Source organism: Perkinsus marinus (genome assembly GCF_000006405.1).
Source record: "Perkinsus marinus ATCC 50983 genomic scaffold scf_1104296944428, whole genome shotgun sequence".
In the NCBI taxonomy this organism is placed as follows: Eukaryota; Perkinsozoa; order Perkinsida; family Perkinsidae; genus Perkinsus; species Perkinsus marinus.
The window spans coordinates 91,785-111,982 of record NW_003211397.1 but is presented as its reverse complement, the minus strand read 5'-3'; the positions used below and the strand labels follow the sequence as shown (position 1 = coordinate 111,982).

General features: G+C 46.2%; 9 protein-coding genes across 9 annotated transcripts in view; 1 reads left to right on the top strand and 8 right to left on the bottom strand.

The window, feature by feature from the left end:
* Pmar_PMAR019069 (cu/zn superoxide dismutase, putative) overlaps positions 1–250 on the top strand; it is a gene marked incomplete at both ends in the record, with an annotated part of 608 nt that extends 358 nt beyond the window's left edge. The window contains one exon of the mRNA XM_002780126.1: positions 1–250. This exon is cut by the window's left edge and continues 4 nt beyond it. Coding sequence (XP_002780172.1) covers positions 1–250 — 250 coding nt within the window.
* Positions 251–821: 571 nt separating this feature from the next.
* Positions 822–2,003, bottom strand: Pmar_PMAR019068 (hypothetical protein; the record flags this gene model as incomplete). Its single annotated transcript, XM_002780125.1, has 1 exon — positions 822–2,003. One exon carries the CDS (start codon positions 2,001–2,003, stop codon positions 822–824), a length of 1,182 nt encoding a protein of 393 aa, XP_002780171.1.
* A 663-nt stretch (positions 2,004–2,666) lies between these two features.
* On the bottom strand, positions 2,667–3,741 carry Pmar_PMAR019067 (hypothetical protein). The gene is made up of 5 exons (XM_002780124.1): positions 3,684–3,741; positions 3,517–3,627; positions 3,394–3,472; positions 3,134–3,349; positions 2,667–3,082 (listed from the first exon to the last, which is right to left on the bottom strand). The coding sequence occupies exons 3-5, from the start codon at positions 3,461–3,463 to the stop codon at positions 2,811–2,813; spliced, it is 558 nt and encodes a 185-aa protein (XP_002780170.1). The 5' UTR covers positions 3,464–3,472; positions 3,517–3,627; positions 3,684–3,741; the 3' UTR covers positions 2,667–2,810.
* Positions 3,742–4,892: 1,151 nt separating this feature from the next.
* Pmar_PMAR019066 (4-methyl-5-beta-hydroxyethylthiazole kinase, putative) lies at positions 4,893–6,380 on the bottom strand (the record flags this gene model as incomplete). Its single annotated transcript, XM_002780123.1, has 1 exon — positions 4,893–6,380. One exon carries the CDS (start codon positions 6,378–6,380, stop codon positions 4,893–4,895), a length of 1,488 nt encoding a protein of 495 aa, XP_002780169.1.
* Positions 6,381–6,471: 91 nt separating this feature from the next.
* On the bottom strand, positions 6,472–7,986 carry Pmar_PMAR019065 (phosphomethylpyrimidine kinase, putative; the record flags this gene model as incomplete). The annotated part of the gene is made up of 1 exon (XM_002780122.1): positions 6,472–7,986. The coding sequence occupies one exon, from the start codon at positions 7,984–7,986 to the stop codon at positions 6,472–6,474; it is 1,515 nt and encodes a 504-aa protein (XP_002780168.1).
* A 161-nt stretch (positions 7,987–8,147) lies between these two features.
* Pmar_PMAR019064 (Electron transfer flavoprotein subunit beta, putative) lies at positions 8,148–10,069 on the bottom strand (the record flags this gene model as incomplete). The annotated part of the gene is made up of 10 exons (XM_002780121.1): positions 8,148–8,249; positions 8,572–8,668; positions 8,936–8,991; positions 9,036–9,101; positions 9,148–9,258; positions 9,304–9,378; positions 9,447–9,495; positions 9,772–9,839; positions 9,892–9,969; positions 10,013–10,069. 10 exons carry the CDS (start codon positions 10,067–10,069, stop codon positions 8,148–8,150), a joined length of 759 nt encoding a protein of 252 aa, XP_002780167.1.
* A 1,656-nt stretch (positions 10,070–11,725) lies between these two features.
* Positions 11,726–13,184, bottom strand: Pmar_PMAR019063 (conserved hypothetical protein; the record flags this gene model as incomplete). The annotated part of the gene is made up of 7 exons (XM_002780120.1): positions 12,990–13,184; positions 12,857–12,944; positions 12,722–12,811; positions 12,541–12,674; positions 12,357–12,481; positions 12,146–12,314; positions 11,726–11,776 (listed from the first exon to the last, which is right to left on the bottom strand). Exons 1-7 carry the CDS (start codon positions 13,179–13,181, stop codon positions 11,726–11,728), a joined length of 849 nt encoding a protein of 282 aa, XP_002780166.1. The 5' UTR covers positions 13,182–13,184.
* A 1,879-nt stretch (positions 13,185–15,063) lies between these two features.
* On the bottom strand, positions 15,064–15,579 carry Pmar_PMAR019062 (hypothetical protein; the record flags this gene model as incomplete). Its single annotated transcript, XM_002780119.1, has 1 exon — positions 15,064–15,579. The coding sequence occupies one exon, from the start codon at positions 15,577–15,579 to the stop codon at positions 15,064–15,066; it is 516 nt and encodes a 171-aa protein (XP_002780165.1).
* Positions 15,580–16,104: 525 nt separating this feature from the next.
* Pmar_PMAR019061 (protein PROLIFERA, putative) lies at positions 16,105–19,613 on the bottom strand. Its single transcript, XM_002780118.1, has 25 exons — positions 19,500–19,613; positions 19,368–19,444; positions 19,188–19,323; positions 19,075–19,142; positions 18,962–19,022; positions 18,843–18,915; positions 18,674–18,785; positions 18,563–18,624; positions 18,401–18,513; positions 18,247–18,356; positions 18,096–18,195; positions 17,981–18,059; positions 17,844–17,933; positions 17,708–17,804; positions 17,535–17,662; positions 17,389–17,490; positions 17,222–17,338; positions 17,055–17,182; positions 16,939–17,010; positions 16,816–16,894; positions 16,692–16,769; positions 16,575–16,646; positions 16,452–16,523; positions 16,335–16,408; positions 16,105–16,284 (listed from the first exon to the last, which is right to left on the bottom strand). The coding sequence occupies exons 1-25, from the start codon at positions 19,583–19,585 to the stop codon at positions 16,164–16,166; spliced, it is 2,307 nt and encodes a 768-aa protein (XP_002780164.1). The 5' UTR covers positions 19,586–19,613; the 3' UTR covers positions 16,105–16,163.
* Between the last annotated feature and the right edge of the window lie 585 nt (positions 19,614–20,198).

Sequence of the window (20,198 nt, the reverse complement as noted above, 5' to 3'; positions counted from 1 at the left end):
TCATGGTGATCGCAACTCCAGAGTTAGACACGTTGGAGATATGGGTAACATCATAGCCGATGGAAATGGCAGAGCTAGAGGCTCCTTCTACCACGATCTGATTGTGCTCAGTGGTCCAACATCATCTCTCAATCGTGCAGTCGTTCTCCACGCTAACCGGGACGATCTGGGCCAGGGTGGTGACGCCTCCTCGAAGGCAACCGGTAACTCCGGCGCTCGTCTGGTCTGCGGGAAGATCGCCCTCGATTAGCTTTAGCCTCATGAGAGGACATCTAAGTTGCACAGAACTTTGCAACTCGCCATAATTTTTCAATAGCCTGCACAGGTGGTGCTGAGCAACTCTTTTTCTCGCGGTATTCTCATCTCCGTATTATAATCATCTACACCTATCCGATATTGATGGTAGACTCAACGCTTTGAGCGACTTTTTATTGCCCATAACTGTTACGTCGTTAATCTTGTTCAGAGAAGGGCGAGGGAGGGAAACAGGTGTTTTTCATAATGGGCCTCCAATTATAGGAGAAGTTCTGAAATTGCTTTGCGACAAGCATACTCGAAATGAATCATCCACTGTGCTTCACATCCACTAAGCCTAGAATGGGATAGGGCTCCTCGTCGAAGACTCCCAGGACCAACATCTGTCCAATGGTAACCATCAACCATTGGATCTTGTATCCTACACGATGTCAACATTCTGCCCAATTGGGTTGTAGCGGGAAATTGCCAACATGTAGCCGCCTTAACGCCCATAGACCCACTATAAACAAAACCGTACATCAAAATTTGAAAAGTTTTTCACTTGACTTCGTACACTAGAGGCATTAACTTATCAAAACACGATTTTCGACCTCGTCCTCGCCATCATGGCTAGGGATAGTTGCACGATGCCGATAGTTGCAGAAGAGCCAAATTAAAAATAAGGAACAGAGAGCACCCAAAAACACTATCAAGACGAAACTCTCACTCCACTTGTGCGCCTCGAACGTTTCATTGTAGCTCATGAAACTTTTGTCGTAGTCGGGTTGTGGTTGTATTTGCCCATTCTCAGACTTCAGCTTGGGGAGTGTAATCGGTATCACACGTGACTCTGTGGTAATGGAAACTGCCGGATGGTCCTCAGTGAGGGCGATTTCTCTTCCCGACTCATCAACTGGTCGACCCACAACCAGGATCTGCTCCCCATACTTATAGTTACCGGGAATAGGTTTCAAATTTCTGAACTCGAGCGGGCCGCCGACTTGAGGCTCGAGCGTATGGGTAGGTCGGTGAGGGATCTTGCAATCAGCCCAAGATATATGATCCCATGCCATTGGGAAGAAGTCATCTCGATATCCACAAACATCACCCTCTGGATAGCGACAAACCGTCACTTCACCATCAAGATAACCAGGGCAAGCCTTGCAAGGCTCCTCGGGGTCGGTAGATTGTAGCTGTTGGAAGACATCAACGTGGCATGCGGTACCATTGACCACATGATACACTCGGAATTCAGCATTCTCACAACCTTCCCACTCATCCTCTTCTAAACCCGAGCCGACACCAAGTTTGATGCCGTACACTTCGTAGCCTGGCATTAGCTCTTGCACCACATTAGCAATATTATTCTGCTCAGGAGTGGCGTATTCATCAAAAGACTCACGACAATCACTCTTCATGATAGATATATCCCCATCAACATCCCACGGAATAAAGCCTTTGTGATGACGATACCAACCCAGTAGAGTTCCATCAGATATAGACGCATCAATACCAATGGAGTCCAGAGCGTACGTAGTTTCGTTGATGGTCTCGGCCAAACATTCGAAGAACATAGCATTGTCCTCAGTAGCAAGGAGCTCCTCAGTATTCATACACTCCGAACCATTGATGATCACCTCATGCCTAGGCCAGTCAGCTAGATCTAATTCGTCTATGAAAGGCTTTGGGCAAAGAAAGAGATGCTCATCAGGAGCTGAGATAGGATTTTGTTCAGCATAAACCTTGATGAAATGATGGTCACGCATCGAGGACGAGGATGATAATACTCCCACAATGGAGGCAGCGACCAACGGCAGCGAAAGAAGGAGCATGTTATAACTCAGATAAAAGAAAAAGAGAAACTGAATAATGGACTCTGGGAAAGTACCAGGTGTCTACTAATGCAGTCATGAGCCGTCAGTTTGTGTTATGTCTATTACTCAACAGGGAATGAACCACCACCGACGAAATTATTTGTCGTGTTTGGAGCCTGTAAAATATCTAACAAATTGCTTGTTAGCTCAATCAATGTTCATGGTTAGTTCAATCAACTCACTGATCAGCTTCCTTGGTCGAATGCCTCTATTTTAACAGACAAGGGGCTATTCATAGGAGTTCATTATATCTTCAGGCATTCTGGTTCCTTCAAGAGTGCTAGTTTTGTGTCGTCTCTGTCCCGCTCCACACAGGGGACTTTAATGCCGTGCGAGCATCAAATTTATTTTTTTTCTTGCTCCTGTCGTTGACAATCAAGCAGTCGGATATTGTGGATCCTCAAGTTCAGTTGCTCTCATGGAAAGATTATGATATCAACCCGAGTAACATATTATGAGCAACCTTATGTAATGGGTCATGCGAGCAGATCCTTCTATCCACTATCTATGCACCAACTAAACAGGCACAGCGCTGTGATAGAAAAGATGTGACTGAGCGCTCAGAAGTTTACAATCGATGACTTGTTCATGTGAGGAGGAAGTAAGGTAGTCTCTTCTACAGTGAGAACGCTATCGTGATTGAACGACCGAGTTGAGTGCCACTAAAAGACCCACTGGGTAGACACGTAGAAAATATAATTAAATATTTGATAAGCCTAGGAGGGCCACAAAGGCCGCCATCGCTTCGGTGGCTGCCCTCCTAGTCATTGCAGAATTGGACGGCTTAGTTGGAGTCGTAGTGGTCCCCGAAGAACTCTCACACTTGACACCGCATTCAGGATGCATCTTCCCATCATTGGGGCAGATACCATGGGTTTTGCTATCATAGCATATTGCCGTCTGACTCGGGGAGCACGTATTCTCCATACACCTCATCCAGCATTCGATGCTGCTCGAGTTACAATTCATCCCTGATCATCACAGAATTGATGCCCATCAACATGGAGATGCAAACATCTTACCTAAACGCCTTTTCTCAGCGATTATTTCCTCAGTGTCAAACATAGGATTGGGGATCAGAGCCTGCTTACTCCAAGCTTCGTAGGTGAGACCGCTTACCGCGTCTACTATGTCGGAAGGTAGCAAGAACATCCTCCCGACAACGACACGATGGCCTTCAGGAGAATGCTTCTTAAGAACGACCGAATGAGGGAGGGGACGAACGGGCGGAGTAGTTCCTGAGGGACATATCACAATGAAATCAGGGTATTCGCTAACTGACCAAAAAAGTTGCTGCGTAGAGTGTTGCCCATGACAACAAGGATTCTAACTTCTCCATCATCCGGGACCATGAGGATAGTCTAAGTTTGACAAGTTTGGCGAGGAATGTCATTGTAGCTATTACCTCGCGTTCTAGATGATCCTTATAGTGGAAGCTCTGATCTCCTGGTGGGAGTATGAGCAGTAAGAAGGCTCCTTGATCGGTGTGCCAAGTGAGGGTGCGGGCAAAGGAGCCCTGAGGACAACCACGAAGGGTGTCGTCAGACATATTGAGGAGAACCAAAGGATAACCTCAATGGTGGAGTGGTTGAGGATATTGTGGTATATATGCAGATGATCAAGGTGGTATTCACGGCCTCTATCAAGGATGTCCGTAACGGATGGCAGATCAACATGATGATGGTGGACGGAGAGAGCCTGAGAATGGAAATCTGCGCTCGCGGTGGGCCACACCATATCACTATCAAGACCATCCCAGAGATATGAAGACCTACAGTAGTTAATGCACCCGCCACTTGATTTCCAACAATCTCCAAAACATTGCTTAGTTCTTTCATATGCCCAGCAACACTCGAGGAGCAACTGCCTCTCTTCATGAACCCCATCGCCTCTCCAACGAGAGAACCTTCAATGACCACAATCTAGGAAGCTACCCCCCGAGGAACTGTGATGAGCTTTCCTACGTTGAGCAAAAGTCGTACGGACCGTGCCATCATCTAAAGTATCAACACGATCAGCATCAGCTTTGGAACACTTGGGCAATGAACTCGCGAGAGCTTCGTATGCCTTAGTGAACTTGGGGTCGATTCCAGCAACGAGGAAACCTCCTGGAGGATAACAGTCAGTAGGAGGGTTGGAGACCTTTACATCAGTTAGGCACCTTCCTTAGTGACAGCCTCTCTAATGGCAGAAGGACGATTCAACTCCTCTAGACGGAATTCAACGATACTGGCGCTTAGACTGGGCAACACTGCGCCGATAACGACTACGATGATGCTGGGTTTGGTAAGCATCGTCATTGGGTAACCCAAAAAGGCTGTGGAATACTATGTATCAAATCAGTGGAGTCAGGGAAACTCTACCCCCATCAGTGCCCACGACGATCTGCCTTCTCAGAAGCTGCTGCTCACAATCCAATGTGCATGCGTGCACACGGCAAATGATGGCAGCAAGACCGTGCAGATGTTAGAGAGTAACGTACAGTATTTATATGTACATAAAAACAAGTCTGGTTCGTTTCTATAACAATGAAGATCCTCTCCAACCCACAACGCCACGAATAATGTTATTCTAGTGCTCCTCTGCCTTAACGCGTCTTCTCACAAGAATGCACGCATGTACAAATGCCCTATACGGTAGCAGCACACATGGATACTGAAATTGGTCCTCTATGATCTGCCATTATACCGTATAACTCAATGATAGCTACTAATGCATTATCAGTTACCATCAAACACAACACACCAAAACCTAGAGGGTAGAAGAATGAACACTATCCACTTATTGACAATTATGCTCAAAGATTACGAGCCTCTTCCAAGCTGGCCAAGTAGGATCTCTAAGCTTGGGTAGAGTGTCAAGCAACTCCAGAGCTAAACCCCCAGGGCCCTGCGCAGCTACCGAGGCCTCTTGAGCAGCCAATGACCAGCCAGCACAAGCTGCCACAGCAGCATCTAATGGGTCCTCAGCGACAGCACAGAAGGAAGTCATGAGAGCACTCAGAGTGCACCCAGTAGCCGTAATAGTAGGCAACATAGGAACATCATGGCAAATCTCAATAACTCTTTTGCCGTCTGTTACAAAGTCAGTGGCACCGCTTATACACACGACGATGCCGAACTTCCTCGCGATGTGCTTGGCAGCTGTTAACGCTGCATCACTGCCTACTGTTGAATCCACACCCTTGACGGAGCCAGTCTCCCCAGCCAAAGCAAGGATCTCTCCACCATTTCCTCGCAATACGGTAGGCTTATAACCGAGCAACTCAGTGGCGACCCCTGTCCTGAATGCTGTGGCACCAGCAGCTACTGGGTCCAACACCCACGGCTTGCCAATCTCATTAGCCTTCTTAGCACACAACCTCATCGATTCAACCCAATTGCTAGACAGTGTGCCGATATTCACGTTAAGGGCCGAAGCCATATCAAGGAACTGTGGGGCCTCTTCCTTAGCGTGGGCCATTGCTGGAGAGGCTCCAGCGGCCAGGAGGGAGTTAGCCATGAAGTTCATCGACACGTAATTGGTTATACATTGAGTGAGGGGGTTCATATCAGCCAGCTTAGCCCACAGACCCGTCACCATGTCGCTGTCGTATTGCTTATGTGTGCTCATCTTTGACCTTATCTCCATACCAGAACAGTACGACTTGAGGAACTTCCTGGCACGTGACTCAGGCGACTCCCACGAGTCAAAGATCTGGCTTACAGCACAGACACCATCAGCGCCCCTCTGAACACAGTCAATTGCAGTGACGGGACTAATGCCACCGATGGCCACAATAGGTAGGGTCTTCCCGGTGGCCTTCAGAGCTGCCTTGAGGATATCAATCTGGCCTAAGCCCTGTGCAACCGCACCCGGTTTAGTCACTGTCGGGTAAACAGCACCAGTAGCAATGTAATCTGCACCATCCCTGATGGCAGCAATAGCGTCTTCTTGACGGCCATAAGTGGAGACGCCGAGAATCTTATCAGGACCAATAATAGAGCGAGCATCCTTAACAGACATATCCGTGTCACCAACATGAACTCCATCAGCACCACTAGCCATACAAACATCCACTCGGTCGTCTATAATGAGAGGGACATGGCGAGGCATTAACTTCTTAGTCTCCTTAGCCAACTTAACGTAGTCACCAGTACTGACATCCTTTAACCGTAGTTGAACACATGTAGCACCACCAGCTACGGCAGAAGCCACCATTCTAGGCAACTCGAGACTGAACTTGCCGTTCGTACACGCGTAGACCTTATACAGCTCTGAAGACGACATAGCTAAAAATGAACAACTCACACACGAGCTCTCACTATGGCAGAAAAAAAAACTCAACACTAGCTTTAATATGAATGAAGAAAATAATCATTTAGGAGTAGTTAGCCCAAACACTGTTGATAGAATGAACCAATGGCCGGTTCGTACCCTGACCCAGAGGGACTCCACACGAACGAACGATTGCCTCATGGACATACCCAATAGCCCTCTCAACGGCATCAGGCACTGAGTAACCGCGGGCTATAAAGCCGGAAATAGCACTCGCCAGAGTACAGCCAGTGCCATGCGTATTGATAGTGGCAATCCTCTTACTCGTGAACTCGTAAAACTTATCTTTTTCACGGTCATAGAGAACATCCCTGCAAGCCTCAGGATCAGACTGGTCATGACCACCTTTAACCAGAACATACATAGACCCATACTGAGCTAGGGCCTGTGCGGCAGCTCGTGCCTCATACACACCAGTGATCTCCTTCCTACCAAGAATGTGCTGAGCTTCTGGCAGATTTGGAGTGATTATTGTGGCGTGTGGGAAAATCCGCTCCTTATACATGGCCAGAACATCATCAGCGTTTTTCTGGGCGACCAAATCATCTCCACTAGTGGCCACAAGGACAGGGTCCACGACCATCGGTAAGGCTTCGAGCTTCTGGGCAATTATTTCCAGCTGCCTAGCAGTAGGCACTAAACCGAGCTTCACAACGGATAAGTTGAAGTCGGTGATGACGGAATCAATTTGGGCAACAAAAAGATCCTCATTAACAACCTGTATTTGCTGGACACCTTTAGTGTTTTGAGCCGTTAACGATGTGAGAGCAGAAGTAGAATAAACTCCAAGGGCTTCCAAGGTCTTCAGATCAGCCTGATGCCCAGCTCCTCCACCAGAATCGCTACCACTAACCACCAACACCGTAGGAATCTTCATATTCACCTCAGTAGTACGACCCAAACAGTCTCCGAATGAGTCAAAGAAGTCGTACTCGAGCTCCATAGCACGCCTATAAGCCTGGGCAACTTCCTTGAACTCTCCTGGACGTATGTGCTTGTCTAGGAGGGATTCCAAAACTCTAGTTGAGGTATTGATAGGCTCATCAGCATGACTTAACAACCACCTGCGGAAAGGGTGGGTCTCAGGGACCTCCCGATCAGCAGTGAGCTCCCTACCAAGCCAGGCATACAACCTAGCACATGGTATCACCGCCGCTATCACCACCGATGGTCCAAGGTCAGCCCTACCAACAGCAAGGAGGAAATCAACATACTTTCGACAAGCAGCTTCGGGACCACTAGCATCAGGGTTCTCGATGTAATGCTTATGACACGACTTAAGCTCTTCTTCAACTCCAGTGAGTAAAGTCAACAACTCCCCACCAGTGGCAGTTACATCGCTCTTTGAAATACAGTAAGACAGAGCTCGGATGTAGCCGTTTAAATAGAGCGTATCCTGAGCCAAGTATGTCTTGAAAGCTTCCGGGTCGAGAGTACCATCACCAAGGCCTTGAACGAAAGGGTTATGAAGACTCATAAGAGCTAGGTCTTGATTCTCCTTCCACAGTTGCTCACTGGCCCCACCAGCAACTGGCTCATGGTAAAAATTACACAACATAGTTAATGATAAACAACAACTGACGAAAGAAAACATGGAGCCGTTATAATGCGATCAACCCAACAACAGTATAGGGTCATCGAAAACAACGCTCCTCCTCACACCTAGTAACTCTGCATAATAAAAACCGACTTTCTATGACCGCGCGCCACGAAATTAGCCTAGAGGACCTTGGCCTCATTCTTCAGCTTGTCTATGAGCTCATCAACATCACTCAAGATGACGCCGGCCTTGCGTGCTGGTGGCTCCTCCACTGAAGTTACCTAAACCACAAATAAAAGCATATCTCTATCTAGTTAATGCTAGTCAGGAACTAAATCGGATAGCAAGAGGGATACATCCCATCTTGTGATGCAGGTGGCGATGAACCAACTTCACGCAAAGCACTCACAGCACGACGTGTGTACGTGCATATACCGACACAACACAACGGTATCATCGAAGGTAGCACGAACAAACATAAAATGATGATGCAGATGCAAGAGGAAGTCAAGTTCCTCCTCCTGCCAACAACGTGAGAATTTGAAGTCCCCCTCCCCCCTAGCTAGAAGTAGGCATAAGTAACATCTTCCCACCATAACCTACCTGTAAAGTGGACTTAAGGTCAACCCCTAGACTCTCAGCTGGTATCACTTCAATTGGCTTCTTCTTAGCCTTCATTAGGTTTGGTAGGGTAGCGTATCTATTCTCAATCTTAACAACAGTAATAACATTGAGATACACCAACAAGCTATTACATGATCTACTCTGACAAGATACTCTCATGAAGGAGACAGCGCACACAACAGACTTAATGTAACACACATTCAGGATGAGTCAACGAAGACCTATAATTCATCTACAACCCAGCCACACTGCCTCCATCACAACTTCTACTATGAAGACGACCCATATCATCAGCATACACGAATAGAAGGACCCGGAATACAAACCCAGCCCTAGGACTGACCTTGGGGTATTCAGCCTAAGATCAGCTGACATGACTGCAGGTAGAGGTATGTGGACCTAACAGAGGTAGGGAGAGGGAAAGGAGGATGAGTGACCTTCACCTTCTGAATGCCAGTATCGACTTCCCGATCGACCGTCAACTCTGTATTGTCATCAGATACAACAACCTGATGCAATGACTGTGATTTTTACTTCATACCACACCTCTGTCACTTTGCTGGCGCAAGTAGCCTGTGGCCAGCCTAACATCCCAGCCAACAACTGACACGTTTGTCCCATATCGCCATCTATAGCCTGCTTGCCCATCAACACCAATAATGGATCCTGAGTGACACCAACAATAAGATCCTACGAGGGAGATCCTGTTACTTCTTTCTCAACAATCTTCTCGATCAACTTAGCAACCAACAGAGGTGGAAGCTCCTGGTCAGTCCGCAGATGAGTCTGGAGATGGATCTGTCAACATAGATCAACCCTCCTCCACTTTCCCGCAGAGGTTCGATTCCTCCTACCGCCCGATCACACCCCATCGCCAACGCTTGACGGAGTTGTTCTGTGGCCCTGAAGTACAACAATTAATAACAGATGGCAAACAGCCAAGAAGATTATAGCATAAGTGACGATGTTATTGTAACTCCTCTCAGTTTCCAGGGATAATCAGTGTGCTTCTTGTAACTCTAACTCGCCCTGTTAATTGCACACGTTATACAACAAGAGAATCCTTCTAATACTTATCACTCTTTATATCGCTAGAGTTGTATATCTACTTACTACTACATCGACAACAACACCAGAGCGACTACTCCACGTCAGTGCCAGTACTCCCCTTAGGCTTACTTGTCAGTACCAGCACAGACGGCCACGACCTCAGATAGGTGACCAGCCTCCTTCATTCGGAGTGCTTCCTAACAGCAGAGTGAGAGATATCATTCCTATTATCATCAATATTCCCATTACCTCAACAGCTATCTCACAGAAGGGATTCACGCTGTGCTTAACATTGGCAAGATCAACGCCAGCCTTGGTCGCCATAACCTGAACACACTCATTAACTTCCACCACCAAATACCACACTTACTCTAACTTTCACTGCGTAGTCAACAACACGCTTGATACACACTAACGCCTTCGTCATCACAGGTGAAAAATAAACACAAAAAACACTACCAAGGCACGCATCCTTGTCGGAAATCGAAGATATACACAAGATTCACAACGAAACATCAATTCGACCATCACATACTTGTAGTAGTAATCATGCATCCATCTTAGCATTCATCCATACCAGATACCACAGTAGTACTGTGGTATCTGGTATAGATGGGTAATGACTGTGACAGTAACTTCCTTTACAACCACCTTAGTCGCTGTCAAGACCGAATAAGTGAAAGATTACTTTACCTGAGGAGGGACATGATTATAGTGAGGAGAGCTGTATGCCGAGATTGATACATCAATGCACATTTCGATGTCTTCCGGTGCTGGTACGAGTAAGACAGTCGAAGAAGCATCCAGGACGTTGTGGGAAAATATGTACATGGTCAACTACGTGTGCTTGTGATAATATGAAAATTCTGGGAGGGAGTTTCGGGAAAACTACGTATTTGCATTTTCTACCCTAAATCGAGTATGAATTTTCATAGTGTTATGGGTAAACTCCCGAGCTCCACTGAGTAAACCAAGCAACTATCCTGCCAACGGCAATAGGTGTACAACACACTCTTTCCCTCCACCACAGCAGTATCGCTACTTCGCTTACCAGATGCGTCCGATTAGGCGGCACTTGATGATGTTCTCTAGGAATAGACTCTGTTAAAATGACGATTATACACCCAGAAGAACTGATAAGCATTCGGTGTAGTTGTTAGACCATGTCAGATCTGCTTGAAGAACCTGACCTACAGACGACCCCGGTTCAATCCCTGCAACATGATCTTTTCTGTCGAAAGAAGCAGCATTTCATAAAAGCAATGCCCACTTCCCCTCGATGATATCACTGATTACCGACAGACGTATTAATCTCGGCAGCATCTTCTGCAGTACATACCGGAATAAAAACCTATCCCGAGACTCGAACCCACGCCTTCACGAATGCTAACATGACTCAATAGCTCATTGAACTAGCATTAGCTTACCAATTTTCCTCGCTGCATTGAATCCTTGCCCGTCTTCCATCCTCATAATAATGTATCTTTGACCCATGCCGTCGAGCAGTTAGGGTAGAGAATGAGCATCAAATTAAAGCTAGTACGATTTTTACACAAACTGTGTCCCACCACACAGTGAATGCTTAACATTAAATCTTACAAAACCTCATTACGAATCATTTACCTAGGACACATACCCCAGCGTTGCCAGGCAGTAGCGTGAGAATACGATAATTTTGTGCCACACGAGACCGACTATAGCTTACAGTCGGTGCCAAGCTCACTGCTTTAAAAATGAAGGCTCTAAGCTAAGCTTCCGAAAGACGGCTAATGAAAATGCCGGCTCCAGGGATCGATCCCGCGACCTCCACTACCTCGGACGACAGCCTTCATTTGCAGGCTACCGATTGGTGACGTAACATGAACTGGAAACGATTCATCCATAAAATACAAAGTTAAAGAGAACCAAGGAGAATCACGAAATGGATAATTTCAAGGAATGAGGACGAATGAGGAGTTTCGAAATTCCTAGGAAGTATACTCCGGCTTCTCGCCTTTTTACATTATTACTTAAACTCATACCGAAGGACTCGAGGAACGAAAATTTTAAAGTAACTATTCAGTGTTTCACCTATTATGACTCTTCACCAGCCTTCGAGAGGTTCCCCATGCAAGCCACAATAGAAAGCGTATGCCTGTATACCAATGACCAACATACCCCATATTAGACCACACCGTCAATGCTTTCGATAAGTCATTCTTCAACATGAAAGCTGCACCATAATAACTAAGCAGGAAGGTAACGTGTATGTACCCAAAGGGGGAGGGTAGTCTCGGGAAGTTATTAAGAAAGGCGCTCTCGAGAAATATCGAGAGGAAAAAGACATACAAGCCTGCCTCCAGTCCATGCCAATAAGCACTACAACACATTACTATTGCTGCTCTCACAGGCTTTATAGGTGTCATCACTCGTAATGGACGATATACATAAATTGCGAAGAATGTTTGTACCTGTCACCTCCTCAATTCTATGACAATATCGATGATGATAGTCGTCGTCTTACTGATTTATTCCATTCCCGTATATACTGAGATACGGTATTGGCCTTTTCCGGTGCCCAAAAGTCTGTATTCCGAGCCCTAAGCCCGATAGCAGCTAGGCCAGCCTCAGCGACATACCAACCAGCAAAACATCTCCCCCCGAAGAAGTAGTAGGTCGACAATGTGATGTAACTGAACATGAATAGAAACAACCAGTAGCTACTGGTGCCTTACATGCAACGTAACACCAGTGGGTATACGGCAAAGTCATCGGTGAGCATGAATTCAATCGGGAAGTATTCAGCGCACGTGATGAATATAACCGCCCATACTATTGCCCGATATAGACGATTTTTAATCTGATCACAGAGGCTCAGGTGACTCACCTGGGGTGAATGACTATAGAAGTACCACATACCTCAGAAAGGTCTATGTCATGATTATCATCCTCCAAGGCTTGAATCCAATCCTTCACATTATACACCGGTCCAGTGAGCAGACCAGGGAAGAATACCATGTAGGAGATGTAGTCGTAATAGTCTCGGATAGAACCTAGTCACAATACGTAGTCACACCCGAGGGGGACATTAAGATCCCACCTTGGAAGGTTTGGAATTGGTCACGGCCAAACATAGAGTTACGCAGAGACATAATAAGAAGGCATGCATTGGACACACCATCCACCGTATCTGAGGGGAGGCTGCTGCTGCTGCTGCCAGAGTCGTCGCCCTTACGAAATGCTCGGGTAGGGTATAAGAAAGTGAACGAATAGACCAGTAACCCTAGAGGTAGCCAGTCCTTAGGGGTTATCGCCAATACTATCTGAATAGGAATAATTACGGTATATTCTAGCGAGAGTTGACTTACCATTGAAGTAAGGAGGAAGACAAGCAAAGTTAAGTTGTGCACAATTATCACGAGAGTTATGATACCGATAACGCAGCCGAATGCCTGTCGTTCCGTACGGCCTGGCAAACGGCGCATGAGACAAGCTAGGAGTAAGGATAGTGATAGGAAGCCGCCATAGATGACTTCTACTGGGAGGGTGGCGGTAACCATGTGAAAAAAACCAGCTTCTTGTGGTACACACTGCGACTAGGCTGAACTGTCTAAGTCAAGCATAGGCAGAATCAACCTGCAACTAGTAGACGGATGAGACTGGGATGGCCCTTGGTATACTAAGCCTTTCCAATACCTAGTCGGGGTGTATCCAGTGACTGCTTGTTGGTGAGTAGCTGTGACTACATACAGTCCTAATCGGGTAATCCTCTGCCTCGGCCGCAACTGGCTGTCTTCACTGACAGCGAAATACATCCCCTCATTTCTATAGGTATCCACTTTCACGTGTTACTAGAGTTGTTTGTAGAAAATGGTCACGCGCCATTTAATTGATATACTTGCGATGTCGCGGAATTGACTCTCACAATACGGCACCGAATCTGACTCGGGTTAAATTGATTTCCTCATTCGATGGCCTCTCATTCGAAATAGATTTCTGAAGCTGGTCACTACTGGTGAACTCTTACATGAACATGAGGGAGTAAATGGTATGATAAGGCGTTGCCCGCATAATGCACTATCTGTTGCCTATACATAGCTTATGCCATGCAAGCCTCTACCATGGTGTGTCACCAAGTACCACTCTCCCAAGGTTAGAGATGCCTGCAAGACTGTATGCTGACCGCTTCTGTGGCCAACTACGATACGCCGCTTCCCATCGGCAACGTTCCAGTATCTGCTCATGTAAGAAGAATCATCCTGGCCGATTCAGAGCTCCGCGACGATGGATAGCTCGCTTCTATTATGCTGCACTTCAAACCAACTCTTGACACAATTTATTACTACACAAGACAATTCGAGAGTCCGAGGAGGTTCGATCCGAGGCGACAGTATTTTCTATTTTTTCTGATATTTTTTGTATCTTGCGTTTAAGATGAAGCCATTCTCATGGAGTTTGCGTATGTCCCATTGTAGCGCATATCCGATAGCTTTTACTTAACAAGGAATTCCTATCTTCCCCTATGATGTGTATGAAGCCCCCCACTAGTCGTTGTCACACTATTTACAGCTTGGTTTTGGCTACCACCTTCCCATATACCAGCACGGGTAGAATGCTCTCCTATGAAGCGTAGCAATATCACCATGGATTGGGAGTGGGAGGTATGGGCATCTGTGAACATAAATTCAACCGCAATCACTCTTAACCCAAACTGCTGTCATACATGTAAGTAAGGTTCCTCATCGACCACATATAATGTCTAATAACAGAGCACCCTGCAGAATGTACAACTACTTGCTCTATCCTACAGAACTGCCGCCCTCGCGAGACTAGCCTGGAAAAAGCCGACCCATCCATCCCAAACAACAAACGCTAAATTTTTACATTTAACCTCGAATGAATCGCCTATAAAAAATAAAACAATCCTCGCATTTAACAACTACAACCAAAGACACGATCATGTATACAAGTGAACATTCACTACTGCCCCCCAGAGGGATAGGGACGAACCCAAGGAAAATAAAGAGCTACTCTCCTTCAGACAGAACAACAACCGAGTAACTATCTTCTCATATCTAGACAAGTGGACAATATGAGTCAAATTCAAACGAAATGACCGAGATTGTCACAGTTGGCATGATGCGACTACGAGTTACTCAGATTGAAGGCTGTTTCGCGAACTAAAAAAATGTGAAGTGTAACGGCAGAGATATGCATATCGTTTCCTATCCACTAAAAACACAACTACTCTAACATGGAAACCTAACCTATCTTTAGGCTTACTTTATACTTTATCACTTTAATAAAAACGATATGACTTATCATCACAAGACGGCAAATACCGTACTGCAATAAGGCACAGATTCCATGCTTGCGGCACAATTACTAGAAATAACTTGATCGAACAGTGATACATAGCATTATATGCAATCTCAAAAATACTCATGGACACGCATAAGCAGACCCAGTGCAACCCGGAGTGGTCTCGTAGCACAACCCGTTAGAGCCCTGTAAGAGTCCAAAGCAGACCGGAGTGTCGAGCCAGGTCTTGCAGAAAGACTTCCAGGTACTAGCAGAGCAATCGACAACCGAGTCGCATGCAGATGTGCAACTGTCAAATGAAGTAGCTGCAGCACCGCAAGTGACTTCCTCAGGAGCAGCGCCCGAGCCGATACCGTGACACTTATTGTCGTCACCGCAGTAGCTAAAAATGCACCCAGGACGCTCTTCACAAACACGTTGACAATAAGCACTATCAGCACCAAGCATCTTCTCAGCAATAACGAGACCAGACCATGACCCAGCACCAACATGGTGGACGATGCTGGCAAGGATAGTGACGAGAGTGAGGACGATTTGCATGATGGGTGGGAAATAGAGAACCTGCACGATTACATCACAGTCGCGAATACAAGCCAGATCCAACAGAGCGATGACATATGATGATAGTTGGGCCATGACTGTACGCATAAACAAGAATGAACATACTGAAACTGCCCGATCGTCCCCATTGCACAATGGCGAGCGACAACTGAAGTATTCTTATCACAGGCGATCTACGGAGCAGTGTAGGGAATTAGGAACATGATCAACTACATATGCTGGTAAAATTATGCAGTCAAGGAAATTCTAATTGGTTCCTCAACATTTATATGCGAATTTGTATGGGAATCCCGCTGACGAAAATGAACATGGATTCTAATGGGGGTGTAATAGGATCCCGGATTCTGTCTTCGATACAACTGTAAACTCAACGAAGAGTGGGACCCACTGAAGTATCCCAACACCCAACATGCATATTGTCGCATGATCAATAATTCTAATCATACTATTGGTTTTCCGATTCAGAGATGAATTTCCCTATCAAAACATCCGATCCATTCCAACAAATCTGCAAGCTTGTATTATGTATTCGTTTGCCTCGAGCTCATCTCACCATCCGACATTCCCTCTTTCACCGTCAACACAAGCACTAGACAGCTTCGTCAAAGCATGCATGATAATATCAAATATTTGTGTTAGTATATATTGTGTAGCCTCCATCATCCCAACATGCATATCTTCGTTCTATCCTCACTGACGCCAAGAATGTTAATCCTCTCATAGGCAGCGATAGTCTTCTGAATTACATCACGAGTAGCTGTGCCACGCTTCTGCACGTAACTGTCACCGTTGAGACTGCCGATAACGCAATCCAACGATGCTTAGCTTACCTCTCAAGATCGTTCATCGAGGCCCATTCACCTGGAGGGACCCGACGTAAAAACTCAGACATATCCTCCCAACACTAAGATGATGAACATCAACTAATTTCCATATAATACTATTACCCTCGATTCAGGGTCAAGTGTCCTATGGTGACCACCTTTATGAGCCGAATCAGATACCGACGCCTTGCTTGCCTAACTTCAACCTTCCCATGGCTATCATCACTATCATCATGATGAGCTCACTTGTATGATCCTCAAGGCTTCATCAAAGTCACTACGCTGGACAACCTCAGAGAACCTCAACCGTGCCAGAGCCTAACAACAACAACTACTTAATAACTTCCAATACCACATGTAGACCTGAGCCAGACGGAGGATGGCCAATAGAGTTCGAGGGGTCGTATAGGTCTTCAACTTATCATGAGTACCACTACGTTCCTGAATTAACTACAGTCAATACTACAATACCAATAGTGGCGTCGACCTGAGCTCTGATGTTGGTATAATGATTCACAATCTCTGCCTCTAAGGATGCATCCAGAGTAGGGGTATATTCACGAGCCCTACGAGGGAGTGATGATGCATCAGACCGTCAGACCAAGCCAACCTGCGGACATATGCCCTCATGAACTCGGCTCCGAAAGGCTCAAAGTCGAGGTCTTGTGGGACCTCTCCCAGCCTAATGATACTTAGCAGCATATAACAGCAAATGCATACGCTCACCTGTGTACATTACCGACATGCCTGGCTAGGGCAATGTCCTTATCCTCATTAACAGTATCCAATAGTAAGAATTGTATATCGAAACGTGATAGTAGGGCAGCTGGAAGGTTGAGGTTTTCCAATACAGACTGGATGAACCATACCAGACTCTCAATAGGAAGTACTACCTTCTTAGGATTATACCGTCCATAAGCTGGGTTGGCAGCAGCTACCACTGACGTCCTAGCATTCAATGTAGTAGTGATACCTGCCTTGGCGATAGACACCGTCTGTTGCTCCATAACCTTATCGACAACATAACTAGGCGTCGCTCTTCCAGGCTAGGGAGAGGTACCTCATGAATAGCCGTACGATCGGACTCCTCCATTTTATCGAATTCATCAATACAGCATATACCATTATCAGCCATCACCAATGCCCCTCCATCCAGGGTCATCTATCCGATGATATACCCCCTAGGGAAGAACACATGCCTAGTACCTCATTGGTCTGAGGATCTCTCTGAACACTGGCAGTAAGGCCAACACCTGAGCTTCCTTTTCCTGTAGTATACACAGCTCTTGGTGCTATCAACGATAGATGCTTCAACAACTGTGACTTAGCAACACCTAGTAGTAGCATTATCAAGTCTGCTACTACCAATAAGCATCTACCTGGATCACCCATCAACAGAACATGCATGTCCCCTCTAATACGCATACCATCCCCCATCTGTCTAGTACAGCCTCCCACCAAGAGGCAAAGTAAAGCCTGAGCCATACACTATACCGCTGTAGACTAATACCTCACCTTCTTCACATCCGACAGACCATATATCTCTGGTGCGATACTACGGGCCAGTTTGTCGACGATATCAGGGTCCTCTCGTGCCTCATCAATCTGTATAGGACTAATAAGTGTTAAGAGTAAATAAAGAATAACATGACCTTCTGGGACATCTCCGCTTCCTCTGTTTGCTCAGCATAACCCTTCTTATGCTTTTCTATGTCGAATACATGAATGTACCTCCAGAGGGAGATCTCCAATTAACTCCTACCACACCGTGCACACATCTCATTCTTAGCTCGTCCCCTCTGCCTCATCCTTGAAGCCGCATGCCTTTGTATAGGCAAGTATATACCACTGACCGTCACAGCGTCACCTAAAGTCATCTGTCATCTAAGCCAATACGCCTTTCTAGGACTATTATTACCAGGGAGAACTGATCTAGTGAGATGATGGGTTAATGCCAATAGCATAGTCCTAGGGACGGACCCAACCGGCACTGCATGACTCGGCTCCTGCACTCTTACCTCCTGATACCTGAGTAATGGTGAGTATCTAATCCCGACTCGTTTACTATCTACTTGACGAATTTGGAAGACTTCCATAGTAGATTTACAGTCCCTAGAGTCTTATTGGTTTTACATCGAGGGGTGGGGCACTGTCCTATAGGCATGAAAGCATCCGAGTCGACAACCTGATTATGGCATATAAAAGATGAGGGTAATACAGACTACTGTTCTAACCTGCCATATTGTCTCCCCGCATGTCTCACATAGATAGGTAGCCACCTCGACTTTAGCTTTAACTACATACACGATAGAAGGCGAGCATACTGTATTATTGAGGCCGCCCACCTCCAGCAGCTTTAGTGACCACACCATCCATCTTGATGAACCGACCAACACTACCTGACTTGACTTCACGTAATGGTGTTGAGGCCACATCCTTGGGCAGATGGATGTATACCTATCATGTTATCGAGAGGCATTACTCTATGCATCATGGGCCGACGCCACCACCCACCACAAAGTCCCATTTCATCCTCTCAGGCATCTTATTCTGAGGATCAGCAGTACCCGCTAGGGCCCTCTGTGAACTGGAACATAGAGTAAAGGGAAATCGAGCTACTGAAGGCAACCTACTTGATGTGATCATCGACGGCTTCGCGCCACTCATTCTGTGCTCGCACATCTCTGTTGGGGTCTGCAAACAAGAGGAAGAAGGTTGTGATAATAAGGAGGTGAAGAGCCCCTACTTGGTTGGAAGTGGACCGAGGGTTGAGGCATGATAGCATGGCATTCCTCCACAAAGAATAGATGATACCTAAGCTGCTCAGTCTGCCTCACTATCCACTCCTGCATACCACACCTCTGAGTATTCCTCATTATAGCCTCCACAAGGCCCTCCTCCATCGTAGAGTGTTGTAAGTCATCCAAACTGATATCAACACGGTCACTGAGACCATCAACAACCTTCTGCAGTTGAGTCATGTACTTCTTCGTGCCTAAGTGACCTCATACAGTGCAGGTTGACTATCACCTTTATCACCCCATATGTCATCACTAAGAGCCTTATCTTGGAATTGTTCCAGGAAGTCTCTAATAGCCTGCCTATGTAGACCATACCTGAGCAGCAGGAGCATTAAGATGTGTTATCGTTCCAATGATAGGAGTATTGTACTTCCCAATGAGATGCTTAGAGTCAGTAAATACTTGTGTATACTCCCTAGTACTCCTCCTAAAGTCGGGCTGGGCTACTCCTGCCATCACGTCTCTTCACGGGATTACTCTTCAGTGAAATGCCCAATTGACCAACAACATCAACTCAACAACAGACAGCTTCCATATACACGAATATTCTTCGCATTTCGATCAATCACTAGATACTGCTACTACACAGGCGTGGAAAGCCACAATAAGGATAGCACCTCGCCATACCATGCCATTACTTCCCAATAATAGTAGTGCAACTCAGCTCGCCTTGTAGCCGTTTACCCGTAGGCAAGCAGCATTACAGTGGTTATCAGAATGATCCTCACCATTACCACAATCATATCGTCCTCAAAAGCGATGCGTTGGTAGTGGACCCTCCCATGAGCAAACTGTGTCATATAGAGGAGGAGTAGTAGGCCGTCGGCTAGTTCGGTGCCTGTCCCCCTCCTAACAGGAACTCTTTACTCTCACACCATCGATAGGACTAGGTTGGACGGAAAGACTATGATTGATACCTCCAACTTATCGGAGCAATCATCACCGCTAAGGTCGCCATGAAGTTTCCTGGAGTGGCGCACAAGAATACTCGACAAGCATGTCTGAGTATCCAGCGCATATTATTCCTCATATATCAGATCTTTAATCTCAGTTCGCATGCATCACAACC

Bases quoted from the DNA above. Each gene is read 5' to 3' on its own strand.
- Pmar_PMAR019061 (XM_002780118.1), bottom strand. From the start codon at position 19,585: ATGGCAGGAGTAGCCCAGCCCGACTTTAGGAGGAGTACTAGGGAGTAT. The intron at 17,183-17,221 runs GTAGTACTTCCT...TGGTTCATCCAG, and splicing joins GACGGTATAATCCTAAGAAG to TCTGTATTGGAAAACCTCAA. The intron at 17,011-17,054 runs GTGAGCGTATGC...AAGTATCATTAG, and splicing joins CATGTCGGTAATGTACACAG to GCTGGGAGAGGTCCCACAAG.
- Pmar_PMAR019067 (XM_002780124.1), bottom strand. From the start codon at position 3,463: ATGGTCCCGGATGATGGAGAAGTTAGAATCCTTGTTGTCATGGGCAAC. The intron at 3,350-3,393 runs GTCAGTTAGCGA...TATGTCCCTCAG, and splicing joins TCTACGCAGCAACTTTTTTG to GAACTACTCCGCCCGTTCGT. The intron at 3,083-3,133 runs GTAAGATGTTTG...TGTGATGATCAG, and splicing joins CGCTGAGAAAAGGCGTTTAG to GGATGAATTGTAACTCGAGC.